The sequence below is a fragment of the Dipodomys spectabilis genome, unplaced genomic scaffold (genome assembly GCF_019054845.1).
Source record: "Dipodomys spectabilis isolate Male_0828 unplaced genomic scaffold, ASM1905484v1 ptg000069l, whole genome shotgun sequence".
Classification (NCBI taxonomy): Eukaryota; Metazoa; Chordata; class Mammalia; order Rodentia; family Heteromyidae; genus Dipodomys; species Dipodomys spectabilis.
Window position 1 is genome coordinate 3,122,664 of NW_024870746.1, and position 23,124 is coordinate 3,145,787.

General features: G+C 38.2%; 2 protein-coding genes across 2 annotated transcripts; both read left to right on the top strand.

Moving 5' to 3' along the window:
- Nucleotides 1-2,662: 2,662 nt before the first annotated feature.
- LOC122109214 (olfactory receptor 6N1-like) lies at nucleotides 2,663-3,607 on the top strand. Its single transcript, XM_042681470.1, has one exon. The coding sequence runs from the start codon at nucleotides 2,663-2,665 to the stop codon at nucleotides 3,605-3,607; it is 945 nt and encodes a 314-aa protein (XP_042537404.1).
- Nucleotides 3,608-12,433: 8,826 nt separating this feature from the next.
- LOC122109215 (olfactory receptor 10C1-like) lies at nucleotides 12,434-13,378 on the top strand. Its single transcript, XM_042681471.1, has one exon. It carries the CDS (start codon nucleotides 12,434-12,436, stop codon nucleotides 13,376-13,378), a length of 945 nt encoding a protein of 314 aa, XP_042537405.1.
- The last annotated feature ends 9,746 nt before the right edge of the window (nucleotides 13,379-23,124 follow it).

The window sequence follows — 23,124 nt, forward strand, 5'->3', positions numbered from 1 at the left end:
CAAGCACCAGCATGGGGAGCTGGTACTGACTGTTAGTGGGATTCACCAGTGCCCAGCAGAGTCCAATATGTGGGATTTGTGAGTGAGTTATGTGGCCCCCTTCCCAAGTATTTTAAAGGATGAAATTAAGCATATTAATAATTATCCTGGTAACAAGGCATTGATTAGAAGTCTCTTCAGCAAGCCAGGCAATGCAATATCATTATATTTATGTTTATTTTTTAAATTAACAAATTTTTATATATAACATTAAAAAACATTATTCATAGAAAGGCATATGTGAGATTGTGAAATACTCCAATGTTTATTCAGTCCTTTCTGATCCTTGCTTCCATCTTCCAAGTAAAGGTAGCATCTTCAGTTTTTCTCTATGCAGAAACAAGCAAATATAACTATTCTTAAGTGCTTTCTCCAGATTTTTCCATGTCATGACCAGAGGGGCGTCATTACTTGGCAAACAGTTCTGTGGCATTCCCTTATTTATTCAACCAGTCTCCTAGAGATGTGCTCTTGATTTGCTTTATGTCTTTTGGTATTATAAGCAGAACTATGAAGAATGAACATTGGAAGTACACTTTATGTATGCATAAACTACATTCATGTATTATATTTATGCATTATATTCATATATTATATTATATTTGAGTATAAGCAAGATAAATACCCACCAATCAAATTACTGGATCATAGTTAAATGAGTGTATAGTTTGCACAAGTACTGTTAACTTTTCACTCAAAGTTTATTATTTCAAACCCTCATAACCAATGAATGAAAAAACATCTATTTCCTGACAATCTTTACAAGTGATTAAAAGCTTCTGTTTTCTTTGTCAATCTAAAAACTGAGAAAAAATATCACAAATGGGGTTAGGAAAGTGGCTCAGTGGTAAAGTGCTTGCCTTACATGGATGAGGCCCTGGGTTTGATTCCTCAGAACCACATAAGCAGAAAAAACTGGAAGTGGCACTGTGGCTCAAGTGGTAGAGCACTATCCTTGAGCTGAAGAGCTGAGAGACAGTGCCCAGGTCCAGAGTTCAGGCCCTACGACCAATAAAAAAACTCATAAACTAGTTTAAGTTGAATTTTACTAAAGTTGTATATATTTTCATATCTTTACAGGTCCTTGTTTTATTCATGCCTATTTTATAGTCTATCCCTTCCACTAAAATTGAGCATCTTGAAGATGAAGGATGGGAAATGAAAAGTGATCCATAAATGTAATGAATGAATGACAGAATTACTGTAATGGTCCTTCTTGTCCCAGTATTTTAGCTATACTTTACCTTACCTTTTTAAACTAAGAGGTTTTTTCTTTTAAAGTAATATTGAAACTGCTGATAAAACAGGACATTTACTAAAAGTTTTAAAAATCACCTATAATTTTGAAATTCTGGTATTCATGTCTTCCTTTGTAATCATTTCCAACAGCATTCTCAATGGTCTCTCTTGTTAAACTGTGAAATGCAGACATCAAGGCTTTGCTGCGGAGAGAAGATAAATCATTTGAGAAACTGAATTGATTTGTTTCACTTCCTTTTGCGCTACTTCCTGTCTCAGAGGGACCCTTAGTGGAGCTAGTGACACTCTGCAACTCCAGGGAACATTCAACAAGGAGCCCTGGGGAAGCCAGCATTTCCAGAAACAAGAAATATAAGTAAGCAGGGGCAGAAGGGCGCCAGAACAATGCTTCAGATTCTTCTGTTGCAAGTGGTCAGATCATGGACACAGAAGGTACCGAAGAGATAGGAATAGAAGAAGAAAAGAACAAGGACAGAGGTTTCAACGTCTTGTTGAGCCAGGTTAGGTATTAGAGGAAAAAAACGCAACCAATATGATTGTCGATACCTTCAAAAGCTATAATAATTTCCCAACTACTTTAGGGACCCACAAATAATTTGTCTTGTATGTATTTTAGAAAACCAAAGCTTAACTTCCCCTTTTTTAATTTAAGAGAAGAGGAAGCTGAGGTGCCATGTGAAGTTCCTCAATCCAATGTGCATTGCCAATTAGTGTCAGACCAAGCTCACAGCCAGTTTTCCAACTTTAGAGAAGGCTCTTCCTTACTGGGATGGGGGAAGTTCTAAAACATGGTTTTACTCTTTGAGAATTCCTAGCACATGTCTTCTTTTGGGCTTAAACATTAGAAGGAAACATATGAGTGCTAGGTGGAAAATTATGTGGCCCCTTGGACATGAGATTCTTGAGATTATTCTCAGAGCCTCCGCATCACTTTCATTCCCTTCTAGTTCTTACCAGAAGACTTCTATGCACAGAGAAACTTACTGAGAGATGTCAAAATAACCCTTTTCATCACTTTTCTTCTTTTACCACAGCCTAATACTTCTGCTTATTTTGCTGTTAGAAACTTTTAATAAAGCTAGTTGGAATGCTTTCCCTCTCCTTAATCTAGTTTCTTGGATCTCTGGAGCCCAATATCCCAACATAGATCAGAATAAAATGAGGTCACCTATAGATGCTATGATCTGGGATAATTGATTTCTGCTTTTAGAGTTGTAGTTCCTCTGTTTGATAGTAAGGAATTTGTTAGCATGGATCTGTAACGTGATCACATTTGTTTGCCTTGTCATCAGAAATATTTCCTGAAAAGAGGAAGGGGTTTGACTATTTCATCTTGTGCTTTAACATCTAATTCCTGGAAATCATGGATCACACCAACTATACCTGGACCCCAACTTTCATCCTGACCGGTTTCACCACCACCAGAACCTTACAACCTCTTGCCTTCTTGGGGACCCTGTGCGTCTATGTCCTCACCCTGGCAGGGAATTTGTTCATCATCATCCTGGTGAAGACAGATTCTGGACTGTCCACCCCCATGTACTTCTTTATCAGTGTCCTCTCCTTCCTGGAACTCTGGTATGTCAGCACCACGGTGCCCACCCTACTGCACACCCTGCTCCACGGGCATTCTCCCATTCCCTCGGCTGCATGCTTCCTCCAGCTCTATGTCTTCCACTCCCTGGGTATGACTGAGTGCTACCTGCTGGGTGTCATGGCTCTCGACCGCTACCTGGCCATCTGCCGCCCACTGCACTACCATGCACTCATGAGCAGACAGGTCCAGCTCTGCTTAGCAGGGAGCACTTGGGTGGCTGGCTTTTCGGCTGCACTTGTGCCAGCTGGCCTCACTGCCTCTCTGCCATTCTGCTTGAAAGACGTAGCCCATTACTTTTGTGACCTGGCACCATTAATGAAGTTGGCATGTGTAGACACAAGCTGGCATGCTCAGATCCACGGGGCAGTGATTGGTGTGGCCACTGGCTGCAACTTCGTGCTCATTGTGGGACTCTATGGGGGCATCTTGACAGCTGTGCTGAAGTTGCCTTCAGCTGCCAGCCGTGCTAAGGCCTTCTCCACTTGCTCTTCCCACATGACGGTGGTGGCACTGTTCTATGCCTCTGCCTTCACAGTCTATGTGAGCTCACCTGGGAGTCGACCTGCAGGCACGGACAAGCTCATCGCCTTAGTTTATGCCCTTCTTACTCCTTTCCTCAACCCCATCATTTATACCCTTCGCAACAAGGAGGTGAAGGAGGCTGTGAAAAGGGTCAGTGAGAGGATGAGGGCTATTTGGAGAAAACCCTGAGGAACACTTGTTGGCATAGTTCACATCCTGGGCTGTTACGGCTAGGACAATCAGTCATTTGTTCAGAGGTTAACACACATAAAGTAATCTGATTATTTATTAGTCCATATGCTGGAAATACCTAACCTGAACTGGTCAGAGGCAACATGGAGAAGGAAGGTAGATTTTTGTCTCTGAATCTTTCCCAAGGTAATAGACATGAAGATGAAAAGTCACAGAGTAAATATCTTAGTAGAAACTATGACTTAATGGGACCTTGCAATACTGAAAGAGACTAACTGAAGCTAAGAGAAGGATTCCTGGAGAAAGGTTAAGAGGGTAGAATACAAGGCTGACAAAAAGACTAAAATTTAACTTGTGTGATGTGGCAAAACGTTTTCCACTTGGTAGAGTCCATGGATCCTGAGCTGTCATGTGACATGTGACCAAAGACAGCTCAGGGGAAGGCAGAACTTTCTGATCAAGTGTCTGGAAGCTATTGAAAAGAATTTGCTTTTTTATGGGCCAAGAGTAGGGTATTAGAGTTGAGAATGTTTTCTGAGATTTCCTTCAATACCATGAAATACTGTTTTAAAAGAGGATTTGGAGCCATAGCTAGGCACTGGTAGTTCATGCTGGTAATTCTAGCTACTCAGGAGGCTGAGACCTGGAGGATCACAGTTCAAAGCCAGCCTAGACAGAAAAGTCTAAGATACTCTATCTCTGATCAAACAGCAAAATATCAGAGGAAAGGCGTGGCTCAAGTTGTAGGGTGATGGTTGTGAACAAGAAATCAGACCAAGAGTAAAAGGCACTGGGTTCAAGCTCTGATACCAATATAAAGAAAAACAAATAAGATTTGGGCCCATATTTTAGAAGATATGCAGAAAGCCAGTATCAAAAAATTATGTCTTACACATAAAGTGTACACATAGAAAAAAGATGAAATATAAATTATAGATAAGGAACTCAACTTATGAGAAAAACCTCGAGTAATTCTTCTCTCCATTTCCCCACAATTTCCTCTGCTGAGCAAAGTTGAAAGATTATTGATTCACTTTTTTTAGTATTTGTTAATTCATCACCACCAAATACCTGCTAAGGAATTGTCAGGAAATCTGTGATAAAAACAGGACTAAGACACTGGCAGACTAGGGCTATATAAATTTTATTTTGGTTACAGGACAATATTTTTTCTGAAATATTTGTTCTGTACATTATCATAATCAATTGCATTTTGGGTAAAAATAAACTTGATAAACATTTCAATAATCAGAGATTAGATACAAAAACTTAACATTCACAAGTGTTTTAAATGTAAGCAAAGGCTGGCAACTGTGAAGGGGTCAGCTACGGGCAGTTCAACTCAGGACAATTTTATGCTACATCATTGTTCAATAACAAATTTCTTGAATTGGATTACGAATCTTCAACACTATTTTTCTCATTCTTAGGTTTCCCCACTTTAAAAAAAACACACACAACTGAAAACCATTACTTTTGAATGTCTTCCCTATGTAGGAAGCAGTGATTTTTGTTTTAAAATATATTTTAAATGAAATTGTTGTAATCTCTCACTAAAGAGAAAAGAACTATCTCACTATTACACAGTGAAATTAGAAAGTTGACTGGAATTGTTGTCAAGCATCTCAGATTCAACCCTAAACCTATTCCAGATGTCTGGATGACCTTGGCAAGTCTTGACTGCCCTCACCCTTCCCTCTTCAAATTGAATGGCTGGCAGAGACTAGTAACTGATCGCATTCCTTCCAGCTCAGAGACTCTTGATTCTATGATTGTAACACATCTTAAGGAAAGCAGGGACCCAGGCCAAAAAGATAAGATCTGAATATTTCAGTGACTGGTAAAACATTGGTCCAAATCCAAGTTTAGCCACTTTGTTTTGCTTATACAATTCTTGAGAAGAGAAACTAACTTCCTTTTGAGCTCAGTTTCCTTTACTTAAAAAAAATCTGTAACAAAAGTTTTTTTTAACTTAATTTAATTTTTTAATTTAATTTATTTTTATTGTGAGAATACCGTACAGAGGAATTACAATTACATGGGCAAGATAACGAGTACATTTCTTATCAAGCATTGTTGCTTCCTCTTTGTTTCCCCTTCCCATCCTTTCCCATACTCCCCCCACCTCCCCCCACCCAATCCTCCCCCCCCCACCAAAGTTGTAAAGTTCGTTTTTCGACATAACGACTTGTACATCTCATTGTTGCAATGGGTCCACCTGTATCCCTACTTAAACGATTTGTTTTTGCCCTTCCCCTCCACAAATTATACCAATATCAAATACAGTGAAAGCATGGGTTATACTGTGGGGGAGGGACATACAAAACAACATAGAAATCATCTTATAAATATATTAGAAACAATTTCATGAAAGAAAAAAAAACATTTGAATACTTATCTTGGGGTTCATTCCCCTAACATCAAGTTATCTGACCTCTTCTGCTTGACTCAGACATATACTAGTTATTGCAAATAAGGGAAACCATGGGACCTATGTTTCTTTGGGCCTGGCTATAGTTTTTTCCAAGTCTTTCCATTTCCTAACAAATAGGGCAATGTCATTCTTTCTGATGGAGGCATAGAATTTCATTGTGTATATATACCACATTTTTTAATTTAATTTAATTTTTTATTTATTTATTTTTTGTCAGGCCTGGGGCTTGAACTCTGGACCTGGATGCTATCACTCAGCTCTTCAGTTCATGGTGAGCGCTCTACCACTTGAGCCATAGCACCAGTTCTGGCTTTTTCTGTTCATGTGGTATTAAGGAATCGAACCCAGGGCCTCATGCATGCGATGCAAGCACTTTACCACCGAGCCATCTTCCCAGTCCCCCCTTTTATAAGTTTAATGATATACTAAGTGTACAACAAATCAATTAGTTTTGTTATATAGATAGGGCAGTACAGTGGCTGAGGATCATAGTCTTCTTGAATGGGTTCAAATATTAATTCTGTCATTCACTTGTTTTTTCACATTAGGCAATGCATTTAACTTCCCTGTGCTTCAGTTTCCTTATCTGTGAAATGGACACAATAACAGAATCCTAACAACTACACAAATATTGACTATTACTACTAAAAACTTGTTCTATCTATAATTCTGCAGTGGAGAATTATTTCCTTAAGCATGTTTAGTCCTTAGCTATTCAGGAGGCTGAGATCTGAGGATCACAGTTCAAAGACAGCCCAGGCAGGGAAAGCCTGTGAGAGTCTTATTTAAACAAAACAAAACGAAAACAAAACAAACACCAGAAACCCAGAAGTAGAGTTATAGCTCAAAGTGATAGAGTGCCAGCCTTGAACAAAAAGAGTTCAAGCCCCACAACCAACAACAATATCAAAGAATGTTTAGTCTTATATAATGTGCATTAACTCAGGCTGGGAAGGTGGCTCAGTGGTAGAGCGCTTGCCTTGCATGCATGAGGCCCTGGGTTTGATTCCTCAGCACCACATAAGCAAAAAGAAAAAAGCTGAAATGGCACTGTGGCTCAAGTGGTAGTGTGCTAGCCTTGAGCTGAAGAGCTGAGGGACAGTGCCCAGGCCCAGAGTTCAGGCCCCACGACCGGATCAAAAAAAAAATAATAATAATGTGCATTAACTTTGTATCAGATGTTGGGTTAGTTGACCTGATAACATTCCATTCCAAATGATCATCTATTAAACTAAGTGTCCAGAATCATGGTTGTATAACCTGAGTGTTATTTGATTTAATTAATTTAACAATTTAATTACTAGGTGCAATGCTCCATTCTGCTGGCCTGCTAAATTGATTGCTTTGTGGCTCTTATCCTTTCTCGTCTTCTGAATTTCAATTTATTGTTTGTTTTGCAGGTATGATTCTGAGCACAAAGAAATTTTAATATTCTGTGGTGGTATCACTAAGAATGGCTGAAAACTGCTTGTCTCTGGCCATGGTATAGGTCAGGTAGCTTTGTGGATCTCCACCTTTGTGTAGTCCACACTTGGCGGTGATGCTGGGGCACATGTATGTCTATTGTGGTGACATAAGTAGTTACTGTAATAAGTCAAGGCAGTAAGTAGCACATTACTGATGTCTAGAACAACTCTTGGTATCCATTCATAGCTGTACAAATGAATGAATGAATGGTGAAGGTTTTAATAGCCAAAAGCATGATAGACATAAAATTCTCTTTTAACTCCACCAGGAAAAATTCTCTTTCACAAATCTATTCTCCAAACTCCCCTTGCCTTTCATTTGATGCTGTTTTTCTGTGTTGGAACCCCTTTAGATCTTTACCTTTAAAATATAAAGTCAAGGGTATCTTAAGCAAATAAATTCAAAACACACATAGAGAGAGAGGGTTGGGGGGAGACAGACAGACAGACAGACAGACAGACACACACACACACACACATACACACACACACACAGAGGTACAGAATTACTGAGTCCTCACCTCTCACACATCCCCTTTGAATGGTCACATAGGATCTAAGTTAATTGGGATCGAGAACTTGAGATGCCACTGGCAGGAAGCTTCTTTATACTGCTCCATGTCCTACAAATAGCATCGTTTTTGTAAATGTTCTGTAAAGGGTGGAGGCTAGAAGCTGAGATGTAGCTCCTAGGGTGATGTATTGAAATATGTCCACTGTAACTCTTGGCTACTTCTCTGTTTTGATGTGTAGGTAATGACACTAGGAGAACAGATAGTAAGAAGACACCAGGCAAAAAAGGTATCATGCTCATACTACTCACTACGTACTTGCATTAAGGCTAACATTCTATTATATAGGATGATTATAGATTGTATTCCAAACTCCAGTTCACTAGAGAGAAAAAGGAGAGTGCCTTGGAGGTCAGGTGTCTTGAACCATGACATAAACTGTTGTTTTTCTTGCACATGACCACAAGCTTTCACTTTAGTTACATAGTTTTCTTTTTTTAATTCCTTTGCTTCAACAAGTAGTATGACTATAAGGCTCGACAACTAAAGTTATCTAAAGGGCCTTTAACGAAAATGCTTATTACTAATCCTTATCTGCTCCTTTGTGTTCACCTTTTCTGGCAAAGGTCCCTTTTAATAGCCAGGATTGCTTTTTTTAAGATAATAAATGATATATTAGAAAAAGAGCCAAGGAGGAGTGCAAGGACCTGAGTTCAAGACCCAATACTGGAAGAAAACAAAAATTAAAACAAGTTAAAGATATATTATAAGGCTTAATTATAAAGTATAAATTAGCTTGACTGTTTTTGAATTTAGGATTTATAAATATTATCAGAAAGCAGATGAAGTTATTGTTTGAAATGTTGCAACTACTGTACTCTTTCCTATAATTTAACACATATTTCTCTCATCACACATTTTCTCTCTATTCTTTTTCTGTCTTTTTTTTGTTTTATGTCAAGATGATGTACAGAGGGGTTACAGTTACATAAGTAAGGTAATAAGTACATTTCTTGTCAACCTTGTTACCCCTTTCCCTCATTTTTCTTCTACTTCCCCCCCCAACACCTCCCCCAAGTTGTTCAGATTATTTCCAGCATACTGACTTGTGTATATTGCTGTTGTATTGGTGCCCCCCTTGTGATTGCTTTGATAACTGTGTTTATTTCAGAAAACCCAGAAGATATAAATATTTGTAAAAGTTTCATTCTTACATACAAGGCCTCTATTCTCATGTTTCTCACTAAGAAACCCTAGAGATAGATCCATTTGTGTTGCTTCTAGTCTCTGGTTATTAAAAACATCACTGTAATAAATCTTTTATATGTATCAGTATATACTAATATATGTATATATGTATATACATATGTATATGTATATACATAGATAGACATTATGGATATGGATATATGTATATATATATGTATGTATGTATACATATATACCCATATACATTTTCAGAAGTGTAACTCCTAGATCTTATATAATTTGATTCAATGTTCCTAACTATATTTCATTCTCCATCAAACAGAAACAAGTGCATTTCCCAAAAAAAATTCATCTAAATGTTTTTGTCAGAAACAATTGAGCATCTGAAATGTGAAGACTGAGACATCACATCTTGCTCTGGGTTGAAGCTTCAGATCTCTTATTAAGTAGGCAGGAGAAGTTTTTTCCTGGAGGGGGAACCTATCTATTTTTACAATTGACAATTTGAGGATCTGTTTTCAACCCACAGTAAATATCTTGAGGAAAAGGACAGTATTTTATATGATTTCCAGTTGTTAGAGTAAGATCTGGTACAAAGAAGATACTTTAATATCCTATTAAATACGTGAATAAATGAGTTATTGTAATTTCTTTTTTCACATTATTCTAGTTGTACTTGATTTTAGTTTTTTTCTAACAGTTGAATCACAAATTAAAATAATGTATTATTAATTGGGCACAGGAAGATTAGGCCTGTATTCCTAGCTACTTGGAAGGTTGAGAAAAAAAGTCATGGTTCAAGGCCAACTGGAACAGGAAAGTCCCCAAAATCCCTTCTCAACCTATGACTGGGCACAGTGGAATGTCCCTGTAATCCTAAAATATGTGTAAAGCTGAGAGTGGGAGGATTGCAGTTCTAGAGTTTCAGTGAAGGGAAGCTGGACATGATGGCATATACCTGTCATTCGAGCTGTGAGAGGAACCCTATAATAGGTAGATTGCATTCTGGATGTCTGGAAGTCAGACCCTATCTCAAAATTAACAAGTGAAAATCTTGTCTGGAGGTGTGGCTCAGCGGTAAACAGCTTTTATAACACAGAATCCCTGAATTCAAATTCTAGCACTTCCTCCCGAATTAGCGTATTACATATGTATATGGTCCATTAAAATATTTAAATGAATACACTCTTAAAATCATTTATAATCTCATTACCTGAAAAATTATTCATCTATGGCTTACTTGGTAGAACACTTGCCCAAGTGAGCAAGAGAACCCCAGTACTGTAAAAAAAAAAACTTAATTTTTAATAAACAGATCTATTTTTTGCAAAATTTCCTGTATGATACTGTAGACTTTTGAACATGCTTTGATGAAAATATCAAAGGTATAAATATAAACAAAAGTGATCTTGAAAAGCTAGATTAAACTCATAAAGTTGAGATAAAAAAATAATGGGAGGTGGTAGAGTAAGCAAAGGTAGCAATCTGCTCACAGAAACTTGAAACACCACACTTGGAACGGTGTTTAGATACTCAGTATGCAGAGACTGAAACGACGAACAGTGGGCATGATAGAAAGGGGGTGGTGCAGAGATGAAAGCTGAAATCTGAAAGGGCGGATTTGAAAATGTTGAAGTCTGCTTCCAGGTTACCTCATTGTAATTCTCCGTGCATGCCCAAGAGGAAATTTTGGCTCTGTTTAATGTCAAGTTCTATGGTACTTGCAAAACTTCCAGTTGCCCAGAGGAGGCCTTGCCCTTGGGATTCCAGAACCCACATATGAGGATTCCAGAGTTGAGAGAAGTCACTTGAGAAGTAGAAATTATCTGCTTCACTTTCCCGTGTCTAACTCTTCATCCCAAAGGGATCCACACTGAGAGCTAGCTTTAGCCCCTCCAGAGAGTATTCCTCAAGGAACCTGTGGGAGACCTAGAGTGCCAGGAACATGCAATATAAGCCCGCAGGTGTCTTAGGGTAGAAAGGATGCTAAGAAGGATGTGTCAAGTTACATTGTCATCATCACAGCAAGCTAACGGGCAGGAATGGTGCAGAAGAGGTGTCAGTGGCTGAAGAAGAGAAGTGGAGGTTGACCTTGACATTTCCTGAGTGATGCCTATCAGGGGATGAGTGTGGAACCAACCAAGGACAGGCATGGAGACCATCCATCTCCACACTAGCCTGACGGCCATTTATCAAGGGCTTGATGAGCATCTTATTTAAACCTCTTCATTTTAGAGGCTGAATTCAAAAACTTATTTATTTGCTAGCTTGTCTTGACATAGTGGAACTGAACTCAAGGCTTCACACAGTAAACAAGTACTCTACTTAAACCACATCCCAAATTCTAAACTTTTTTCGTTTGAGAAAAGAGGAAGCTGAGATAGAAAAAAAAAGAAGGGAGGAAATAATCAGTCACAGTGTTCATATTGAATTAGTGGCACAACAAGTTTTCAAAACCAGTTCTCCAAAAAGAATGCTTCTTCTGTGGTAGTACAACCCTTCTCAGGCTTCATCACTGGAGCCGTGGGTCACACTTTCACGCCTTCCTCTTTAGCATTTCTCATCCAAGTCTTTCTTCTGTACTGCATATCCAATCTGTTCACTGGTTCTTCATGTTCTACAGATCTGAGCTTTGAGAAATGTTCCCAGAGTATCCTCATTTCTTTCTTACTCAACACAACCCCTTTTAGACTTCAATGAGAACACCATTAAAGTCCAACAGTCTTTCCAGGTCTTAGCAGTCACATTTTAGAAAGGTCTTTCTCCTTTTCACTTTAACAGGACTATGAAAGTGGTGGCTAGAGCTAATGGTTATTGTTGATCTAAACATGTACCACTCTACATTTAGTGAGAGACCCCAGGAGAATGTGAAATTTTCCTCGCTTTTGTTTCTTGGCATGGAATGTGTCGAAAATCCTGGAGCCTGACACTGGCGTCACAATTGACCCAATAGAACAAGCAGTGGTCCAGGAATCAAAAACCTTGCATTCCCTTCCAACTTGGCCTGCAATACATATTGAACAAATCACTTCTGATTTCTAATATCCCAGGCCTTGTTAATAAAGCCAGGGAAGTAGAATTAATAATCTGTAAATTCTTTTCTGGCTTGTCCGTTCTATTCTTTGTGTTTTGGAGAAATTTTCAAAGAGAAAGAAGCTGGAAATACTTTACCCTGTGCCTTCAACCCTCATTCCTGGAAATCATGGATCACACCAACTATACCTGGACCCCAACTTTCATCCTGACCGGTTTCACCACCACCAGAACCTTACAACCTCTTGCCTTCTTGGGGACCCTGTGCGTCTATGTCCTCACCCTGGCAGGGAATTTGTTCATCATCATCCTGGTGAAGACAGATTCTGGACTGTCCACCCCCATGTACTTCTTTATCAGTGTCCTCTCCTTCCTGGAACTCTGGTATGTCAGCACCACGGTGCCCACCCTACTGCACACCCTGCTCCACGGGCATTCTCCCATTCCCTCGGCTGCATGCTTCCTCCAGCTCTATGTCTTCCACTCCCTGGGTATGACTGAGTGCTACCTGCTGGGTGTCATGGCTCTCGACCGCTACCTGGCCATCTGCCGCCCACTGCACTACCATGCACTCATGAGCAGACAGGTCCAGCTCTGCTTAGCAGGGAGCACTTGGGTGGCTGGCTTTTCGGCTGCACTTGTGCCAGCTGGCCTCACTGCCTCTCTGCCATTCTGCTTGAAAGACGTAGCCTATTACTTTTGTGACCTGGCACCATTAATGAAGTTGGCATGTGTAGACACAAGCTGGCATGCTCAGGTTTATATTTCAGTGATTGGCATGATCAACACATGCAATCTCGCTCTCATTTTGGGCCTCTATGGGGGCATCGTGAAAGCTGTGCTGAAGCTGCCCTCAGCTGCTAGCCGTGCCAAGGCCTTCTCTACCTGTTCCTCCCATATCATCGTAGTGACATTATTTTTTGGCTCTGCCTTCATTGTGTATGTGGGGCCAGCTGAGATCCAAGCTGAAGGCAGAGACAAGCTTATTGCATTGGTGTACACTTTTCTTACACCTTTTCTTAATCCTATTATTTATACTCTTCGTAACAAGGAGGTGAAGGAGGCTGTTAAGAGGGTCACTCAGAGGATTAGGGCTGTGTTAAATAGACTCTGAAGTCTTGTAAGTTCAGAATCTATCCATACGGCATTTGTGAGATTCAATGGACCAGTCAAGTAAATGAGTTAATTACCTAACTGATGAAATAATTGTGTGAAATATATAATCAAGATTCTTCTTCTCCTTCTCCTTCTACTTCTTCTTCTTTTGGTCAGTCATGGGGCTTGAAGTCCTGGGCCTGGGAGCTGTCCCTAAGTTCTTCAGCTCAAGGTGAGCACTCTAAAACTTGAGCCACAGTGTCACTTATGGTTTTCAGGTGGTTAATTGGACTTTCTTATCTGGACTGGCTTTGAACCATAATCCTCAGATCTCAGCCTCCTGAGTAGCTAGGATTATAGGCGTGAGCCACTGGCACCTAGCTCATGATCACTTATTAATGAATACATGTAGGAAAAAAAGAGAAATGTGGTTGTATATGAGAAAAAAGACATAACTGAGGAAATAAAAAGTAGCATAAAGCATCAATGTTTAGGTAGTCTTAGAACTGAGAAGATATAAAAATAAGTACATTTTCTGTATTTAAAGAGCTTACAGTATTATTTATTATTTTGAGGTGTCAATTCTTTCTCCCTTTTTTATTCATTTTCTTTCTGCCTCTCCTATTCTTTGAATACACACACACACACTCACACACACACATCATCTAGCAGCAACAACAAGAATCACACTGTTTGTCAAAAAACGAACTTTACAACTTTGGCCGGAGTTGGGGGGTGGGGTGGGGGGAGTGGGGAGTGGGGGTGGGAGATGGGAAGGGATGGGAAAGGGAAACAAAGGAGGAGGCAACAATGCTTGATAAGAAATGTACTCATTACCTTGCCCATGTAATTGTAACCCCTCTGTACGGTATTTTCACACACATACACACACAAAAAATAAATAAATAAAAAGAATCATACTGTTTACTTTGCTCTCTGTGTGTAGTAACAAGACTTGATAAAAAGTAGTGAGAAGGAATGTATTCATTGACAGAAAGGTAATGGGGAAAGCACAAGTCAGTTTCCAGGAAGTTTACTCTGATATTTTCCCTAAGCCTCACGCTTTGGAATTCCCATACTCTGATCCAAGGTTCTCTTCCTCTATTAAGCATGCAGATATCATGTCTTAGGATAATATGGCCCCAGCTCTATGGAAAATACAAATGGAATTTACTTAAAACAAAATCTCTAGAAAGCAAATTAATATTTTTAACGATAGCACGAATAAGTTTTATCTTTACTGTCTCTGAATAATGAATTTGAAATGCTTTTTTCTTCTAATTCAAGGATGGTTTGCTGTTAATTTGGTTTTAAGAACAAAGAAACACAGAGAGGAGTATGTTTGTGGGGTGCCATATAGTAGCACTGGTCTTTCTCTCATTTCAGTAACCCTGAAACCATGAATATTTTACAGTCCTAAACTACTCATTGTTAACAAGTTATTCAACTTGAGATTTGACAGTGTGGCCACAGGTAAATTTCCTCCTGATAGCCACATGCGGACCTGGACTATATTCTCTCCTCTGACATTTGATGGGGCTGAAGGAAAGGAAAACATATTTTAATATTATAATACCAAGAAGATTAATACTTTGGGAATGAAAAGCAATAGTGGCAGAAATTACACCTGCAACTCTTTTCCAAGTAAAAGCAGTTTCTTTTCTTTTCTTCTGTTTTTGTAAGAAGTGACTAGGTTCAAGTTTCTGATAAAATATAATATTATTTTGAAGACTTACTTTGAGAGAATACCATTTGCATCTACATGAATGCCACCAGGAAGTCAGTGAATAAGTGAACCTGTATTTAGGCAGGACATCAGAAGTTATCTAGTTAAAATCCTTGTCTTTACAGAAGTGCAATCTAAGTCAAGAGGTAAGAGAAACATTTAACCAACATTATATGGCAATTTAGACACAGGATGGGAAATAGCACTTAGGTTTTCTAATACTTTTCATGTGACCTTTATACTCTGTCTCCGTCTCTGTCTCTGTCTCTGTCTCTGTCTTTCTCTTCCTCTCTCTCTCTCTCTCTCTCTCTCTCTCTCTCTATCTTTCCAGTTTTTCTGTCACAGAAAACTTGTGGCCCTGATCACCACCCAGTACAGTGGAAAAGGACACAGGTTCCATGAGCTATTGCCTTCTTCCTGGGGCCTATCTTTCTCGTACCATGCCCTTCTTACTTGTATCAACTGTGTTCTGCCAAGGATTTTCCAAGGCTTGTCTTGTTTTGTTGTAACCCTCATGCACTTAAGTAACAGCAAGAAAAATTGAATATACCTGAAGCTCAGGACAAAGGAAAGCCCTTATTGTAAGGAACATGTAAGCCAAACCTCCAACTTGTTTTTTTGTTTTGTTTTGATTTTCACCACAAATACTCCTGGTATCAAAATGTCCATTGTAAACTTTATCAAGTGTACCTGCACCCACGTCTGATATACTCATTCATTTTGTCCTACTAATAAACATTCTTGGTATCAAACTTTCTGTGTCTTAATTTTTTGTGTGTGACAATGTCTTAGATTTGGTATATAAGTAGGACCAGGTAGATAGCTATTCCCTTTGGAAGTCTCTTTTGTGTAGCTTCATGAGTTCTGGTAATAATATCATTTATGCAGTTTGTTTTTTCCTTTCCCCTCCCCGAATTAGAGAAGTGTATGTACAAGATGCAGGGCAACGTCATCAAATGCAGTGAAAACAGGAGTTATACCATGGGGGAAGGAACAAACACAGCAACAAAAAAATCACATGGTACATTATAAATACTTTAGAAACAATAGCAAGAAAGAAAAAAGATATTTGTGTTCCTATCTTGGGGTTCATTTCGCTTAACATCATCTTATCTAGTCATATGTACATAGCTTTTGGCCTTTTCTGCTTGTCCTACACATGTACTAGTTATTGCAATTAAGGGAAACCATGGGGCCTATGTTTCTTTGGGCCTGTCTTACTTCACTTAATGTAATTTTTTCCAAGTTTTTCCATTTCCTAACAAATGGGGCAATGTCATTCTTTCTGATGGAGGCATAGAATTCCATTTTGTATATACCACATTTTCTTTTTTTTAATTTTAATTTTAATTTTTTTATTGTGAAAATACTGTACAGAGGGGTTACAATTACATGGGCAAGATAATGAGTACATTTCTTATCAAGCATTGCAGCCTCCTCCTTTGTTTACCCTTCACATCCCTTCCCAGCCTCCCCCCACCCATCCACCCAATCCTCCCCCCCCCCCCAAAGTTGTAAAGTTCGTTTTCAACATGACAACTTGTACTTCTCATTGTTGCAACGGGTCCACAGTTATCCTTAAATGACTTGTTTTTCCCCTTCTCCTCCACAAATTATACCGACATCAAATACAGTGAAAGCAGGGGTTATACTGTGGGGGAGGGACATACAAAGCAACAAAGAGATAATCTTATAAATGCATTAGAAACAAATGCATGAAAGAAAAAAAATTAAATACATTTTCTTGATCCAATCATCTACTGAGGGGCATCTGGATTGGTTCCATATCTTAGCTATGGTAAATAATGCTACCATAAACATAGTTGTGCTGGTAGCCTTAGTATGGCCTTGTAAAAACAAAATGCTTAAATAAGGATACAGGTTGACCCATTGTAACACTGAGATGTACAAAACACTATGTTGAAAACGAACTTTGCAACTTTGGCGGAGGGCGGTGCAGGGGGGGGGGGTAGTTGTGGAGGTGGGAGGGAAGGGAAGGGGAAAACAAAGGAGGAGGCAACAATGCTCAATAAGAAATGTACTAATTACCTTGTCCAAGTAACTTAACCCCTCTGTACAGCATTTTTACAATAAAAAAGTACCAAAAATCATTTATACTTAAATATCATATGCTTATTTTTTCATTAAGCTTGAGTCTTGTGGGAAAATAAAGCAATTCTTTTTTTCTATAAAATCAGTTATTACATAGAATCTGAAATCAACTCAAAATTTTTAAGTACTAAGAAGAGAGAAACAAGGACAGTATTTTTTAAAGTCATAGATACTGGTCTCACATAATGTGTCAGTCTCTTTGCTACCTACCATTCTATACAATTTTCAGAACTTACATGATCCCAAGAATTAAGGCACATCTGATCTTTTACTTAAATTAACTTTTAGTTAAATGCAGGTTGAAAAAAGTGAATTGTTTTGAACATGAGTATGATTTAGTTGGTCAGCTAAGTTAACTAATTTACTACTTAATTAATGAAGGGGTTTTGGTCTGCAATCGTGAAGGTTCAGAATTATGCCTATCTTATAGGGTAGTGATCCAGTTCTCTGACTCAGAAAATAAGTTTAAAAATATGTTTCCAAGCTTTCTCTAAGCATGGAGACATTGACTAGTTACAGAATAAATATGATCCAATAAGTTACCTACAGGTCTTTCTGAGTAAATCTTGTAAGATTTTTAAATTTCATGAAAACATGCATCTCACATCCACTAGATTAAAAAATTTAGGGTAGAATGTAACATACTTCAAGATGACTTAAGTGTAAATTAAAATCCATTTTGATTGGTGAGTTTGGAAGGAAGAGCTGCAAGATACACAGCCCAACTCTTTGATCTGCGTTTCTCCTTGGGGTCCAACCAACCCACCCAGCCTGCATACACTACTCAACTCTGCCATACACATAATGTCTGTGACTTTCAGTGCTGCATAGTAATTGGGCAGGGGAACCATAAGGAAGATTAACACAGTCACTTACATCCAAATCATCACCAATAATTTATTGACTTTTCTCAAGAATGCAAGATTGAACATTTTGAAAGCAAACTAATGCCATTCAGAACATGAAAGACTTAAAATGGTTCTCTCATGTGATGCAGGAATAAAAATGCAGTCCACAATAATTCATAAAAATAAGAAATAACAAGACTATTAAGAGAAGCTTCCATATTCTAATAACTTTTTGGGGGGAGGACGCAGGTAGCAGAACTAAGGGAGGAGCATGAAAAGTCTTTCCTTTTAAGATTAAAGACAAAATGAGACTAATGGCTAATGCAACTTCCATTAACATTGTATAGAAAGTACTGTCCAATGAAGCCAATTGCACTGTTGTATGGCAGCAAAACACAGAAAATATAAGTAAATTTATATCATTTATTACAGCAACAAAAATGTGTGAAACGTCTAATAAGATATAATCAAGCCTAAAAATAATCTATAAATTTCTAAAGTTATTATTTCTGATACAATGAGAAAGAATATATTCCTGCCGAAAATTCTTGCTAAATTGACCTGCTAATGAAATAGTATCTGATGAACTCAAATTGGTCCTCAGGAAACTTGAATACCAATTGTTCACAGGAAACAATGTTTTCCTGAGGTCAAGCATATCCGAGAAGCAAAAGTAGGTAAAAGGTTAGTGTTTCTACCAGACACCAAGGGACTGATAAAATAATTTTATATTCACTAAGTGTCATATACATGAGGGTGACATCACTTTAGAAATTATAAATTGAACTTGTCTATTGAGAAAACATAAATTGGAATCTAAAACTTTTCTCTGATAGCTTTTCATTAACAGAAGTAAAATGTGTCAAGATAGGGAGAGGTATTAAATCCACATAAGCTGCTTACAAAAATATTCAGATTGAATTTTGAAACCAAAGGTGATAGAGCATCTGTCACAGATTATAAAAATTCCATACTGGGTTCAGCTTAAAATTTTTCAGAAGCAATAATCTTTTTTGAGATTGCTACAAAGTTGAGCAGAAGTCAGAAAGTAAAATGGCATGTTTACTTTATAAATTAAAAGCTTTACAATTGAAGGTTTACAATTTTCTTCTAATGTAAAATTAAAAACTTAAACAGTTTTCCCCTTTGGTGGAGAAACATCAGATTCATCTACATCTGAAATGATTGATCAAAAACATAATATATGAACAGTTAAGTATGGACATACTTTATGATATCCTAGAATCTACTAAATAAATGCAACTCAGGACTAATGCAAAAGGCTTCTATTTTATATGCACACTGAAAAGTAACAGCAGTGCCATCCTGACTTCTTTCTTTGAATGTATAGACACAAAAGAGATGAGCTCCGTGCCGCGCAGAAATTAATCTTACCCGAAAACTCTTTTTCAACATGGTTATAATGTGCACAATTGCCTAGTTTATATGGTGTTTTAAAATTACACTGCGTGCCTTTTTATTAAAATAATAAAATGAGTTATAAAAGCTTCTGAACTGATTTCCAACTTATATACTTTATGGTTTCCCCTAAAATATAGTTTATTTCCTTCTTAGTAGATGGGCTAGTCTTCTTTTTGTATTTTCCTTCCTCAAAAAGAGACTCCTCTGACATTACAACTGTGCTCCTTGTGGCCTCTGCCACAGCCCCTCAGGTCTCACCTGGTCAAAGGGCCCAACACATAGACACAGGGCCCTGAAAACATCCATTTAAAAGTGCACAATAGCCAAATCAAGAGGAAGATACAAGATATTATGTATTTTTCTCTATGCATTAGGATTTTGTTGTTGTTGGAACGAAGACTTTAAGAAAGGCAGAGATAATCTGTTCAGATGAAACCGGGAATATTGTTAATACACTAGAATTAGAGAAAAGTTATTCACAAGTGTGTGTATGTGTGTGTGTGCACGTGTGCATGAGTGTATGCAAGTGTGTATGCACATGTGTACAGCATTCACCTCAACTGTGTACAGATTCAACTGTTGTTGCCTCTGGTACAAATAAAATCTGCAGTTTATTTTCTATCAATAAAGTTCTATCAGAAAGCAGCCAAACCCCTTCCTTTACATACTGCAAATGGCTACATTTAAGCTATAAAGATTGAGGAAAGTGGTTGTGATAGAATTTGCTAAGTTTAGCTAGTCTAAAATATTTACTGTCTTGCCCTTTAAGAAAAAGTTTACTCAGCTCTGGCCTAAAGTATTCATATGGCATTCCGTAAGGATAGACGGGTAAACTTCATGTTGGTTAAACTGTAATTTTAGCACAAATTATAGGTTTAGAACAAACCAATAAATGGTCACAAAACAATTTCATCTTGGTTTGCAATTATTTTCCCTGATGAAGCTGAATTAGGAGCTGATATCTATCCTTAGACATTTTGTATCATATTATTCCTACTTCTGCCTAATTATTCTCACCTTTTTACCTTTATTTGTCCTGCCTTTGTGATCCCAATTCTATGAACATGTCCAGGGAACATTCTAGTAAGGAAAAGAAAAAATGTGAATAGTATAAGGGTATTGTTAGAAGAGTTCGTATTTCTATAAATAACTTTCTATGAAATGTTTATGTCATGACTCTGAAGAAAACGATCTAGAAGTCTGTATTGTGCTGTCAATTTGATCCAGAATGACACCTAGACATCTTAGGAATGTCATAGAGAAACTAAAGAGCACACCTGTAAAATTAATATTTAACACGAAGTGAGTCAGGATGACAGAATCAAAATCTAAAATTACCTCAGGAACATCTTGTTGGGAGAGCCTCATCAGCCCCAAATCAGATGAGGTTATGCTGTAACTGTCATAATGTGGTAGGGAAAAAAGTAGGAGACCATTAAATAAGATGTCTAAACAGGCAAAAACAAGATCACTGTGGAAACCAGAAACACACTTCCTCTCCTAATGTGAGTGACTGCCCTATCTCTACTGATTATAGGTTTAGTCTGATGTTGAGATAAGATTCACTTTGGTGCCCACTTTGCTTCCCTTGAGCCCTCCCAACCAATGGGAATCTACAGCCTATGATGATCATCCTTTTCCACTACTGTCCTACTGAACTGCTCCACATTCCATGGTTTGGGATCCTCCCCTCACTGAAAATATCAGACAATTTGCTAAACAATCAATGTATTCCTTTTCTTAGACTGAAGGATATCGACATATCACTTGATTCTCAAGGGAGCCCAGATATGTCTTCTTTAAATAAGATTGGTTATGGTAAATTCCTCAGTTATTTGGAGAAGTTTCATAAACATCTATTATATATACCTATTATGCAAAGCAAGAAATACAGGGTAATAGTAATCAAAACAGCTTGGTACTGGCACAAGAACAGACCTCAGGACCAACGGAATAGAACTGAAGACCTAGAAATGAGCCCACAGACCTATAGCCACCTAATCTTTGATAAGGGAGCTAAAAATTAGAATGGAAGAAATACAGCCTCTTCAGTAAATGATGCTGGCAAAATTGGTTAAACACCTGCAGAAAGCTAAAGCTAGATTCTTATTTATCACCCTGTACCAGAATCAACTCCAAATGGATCAAAGACCTCAAAGTCAAAGCAGACACCCATAAAATATTACAGGAAGGAATAGGAGAAACTCTAGGGCTCCTTGGCACAGGCTGGAAGAAATTTTCTTAATAAAGACCAGAAACACAACAAGCAAATCAAAGAAAGGTTGAACAAATGGGATTTATGAAACTGCAGAGCTTCTGCATGGCAAAGGATATAGCTAGCAAGATCAATAGAAAACCCACAGATTGGGAGAAGATCTTCACTAGCCATACAACAGACAAGGGTCTCATATCTAAAATATACTTAGAACTCAAAAATTAAATCCCCCAACAACAAATCCTCAAAGAAACAACCGCCCAATTAACAAGTGTGCTAAAGACTTAAAGAGAGACTTCTCTGAAGAGGAAATAACAATGGCCATTAGACACATGAAGAGATACTCCACTTCTCTAGCCATAAAAGAAATGCAAATCAAAAAAACATTGAGATTCCACCTCACCCCAGTCACAATGCCTATCATCAAGAAATCTAATAACAACAGATGCTGGAGGGGATGTGGCCAAAAGGGAACCCTACTGCATTGTTGGTGGGAGTGTAATTTGTTCAACCACTTTGGAAAGCAGTATGGAGGTTCTTCAAAAGACTCCACATAGAGCTCCCTTTTAACCCAGCAATCCCACTTTTGGGCATTTACCCAAATGATCACAAACAAGGCCACACTAAAGCTACCAGCACAACTATGTTTATTGCAGCATTGTTTACCATAGCTAAGATATGGAACCAACCCAGATGCCCCTCAGTAAATGAATGGATCAAGAAAATTTGTGTGTGTGTGTGTGTGTGTGTGTGTGTGTGTGTGTGTGTGTGTGTGTGTGTGTGTGTGTGTGTGTGTGTGAACTATGGAATTCTATGCCTCCATCAGAAAGAATGACACTGCCCCATTTGTTATGAAATGCAAGACTTGGAAAAAATTACATTAAGTGAAGTAAGCCAAGCCCAAAGAAACATAGGTCCCATGGTTTCTCTTATTTGCAATAACTAGTATACATCTAGGACAAGCAGAAAAGGTCAAAAGCTATGTACATATGACCATATAAGATGATGCTAGGCAAAATGAACCCCAAGATATGGACACAAGTAGTTTTATCTTTCTTGCTGTTGTTTTTAATGTACTTATAATGGACTAAGTTTTTGTTTCTCTTGTATGGTCTTTCCCCATGGCAGAATCACTGTTTTCACTGTATTTAATTCCAGTGCCATGCATCTTGTATATACATTTTTCTAATTTGGCAGGGGAAGGGAAATAATAAAAAGCTGAACAAAGGATACAGGTTGACCCAGTGTAACAATGAGATGTATAAGACACTATGTTGAAAACGAACTTTACAGCTTTGTGTGTGGTGAGGGGGAGTTGGAGAGGTGGGAAGCGAAGGGATGGTAGGGGAAAAACAAAGGAAGGGTAACAATGCTTGATAGGAAATGGACTCATTACCTTACTCATGTAACTGTAACCCCTCTCTGAAGTATCTTTACAATTA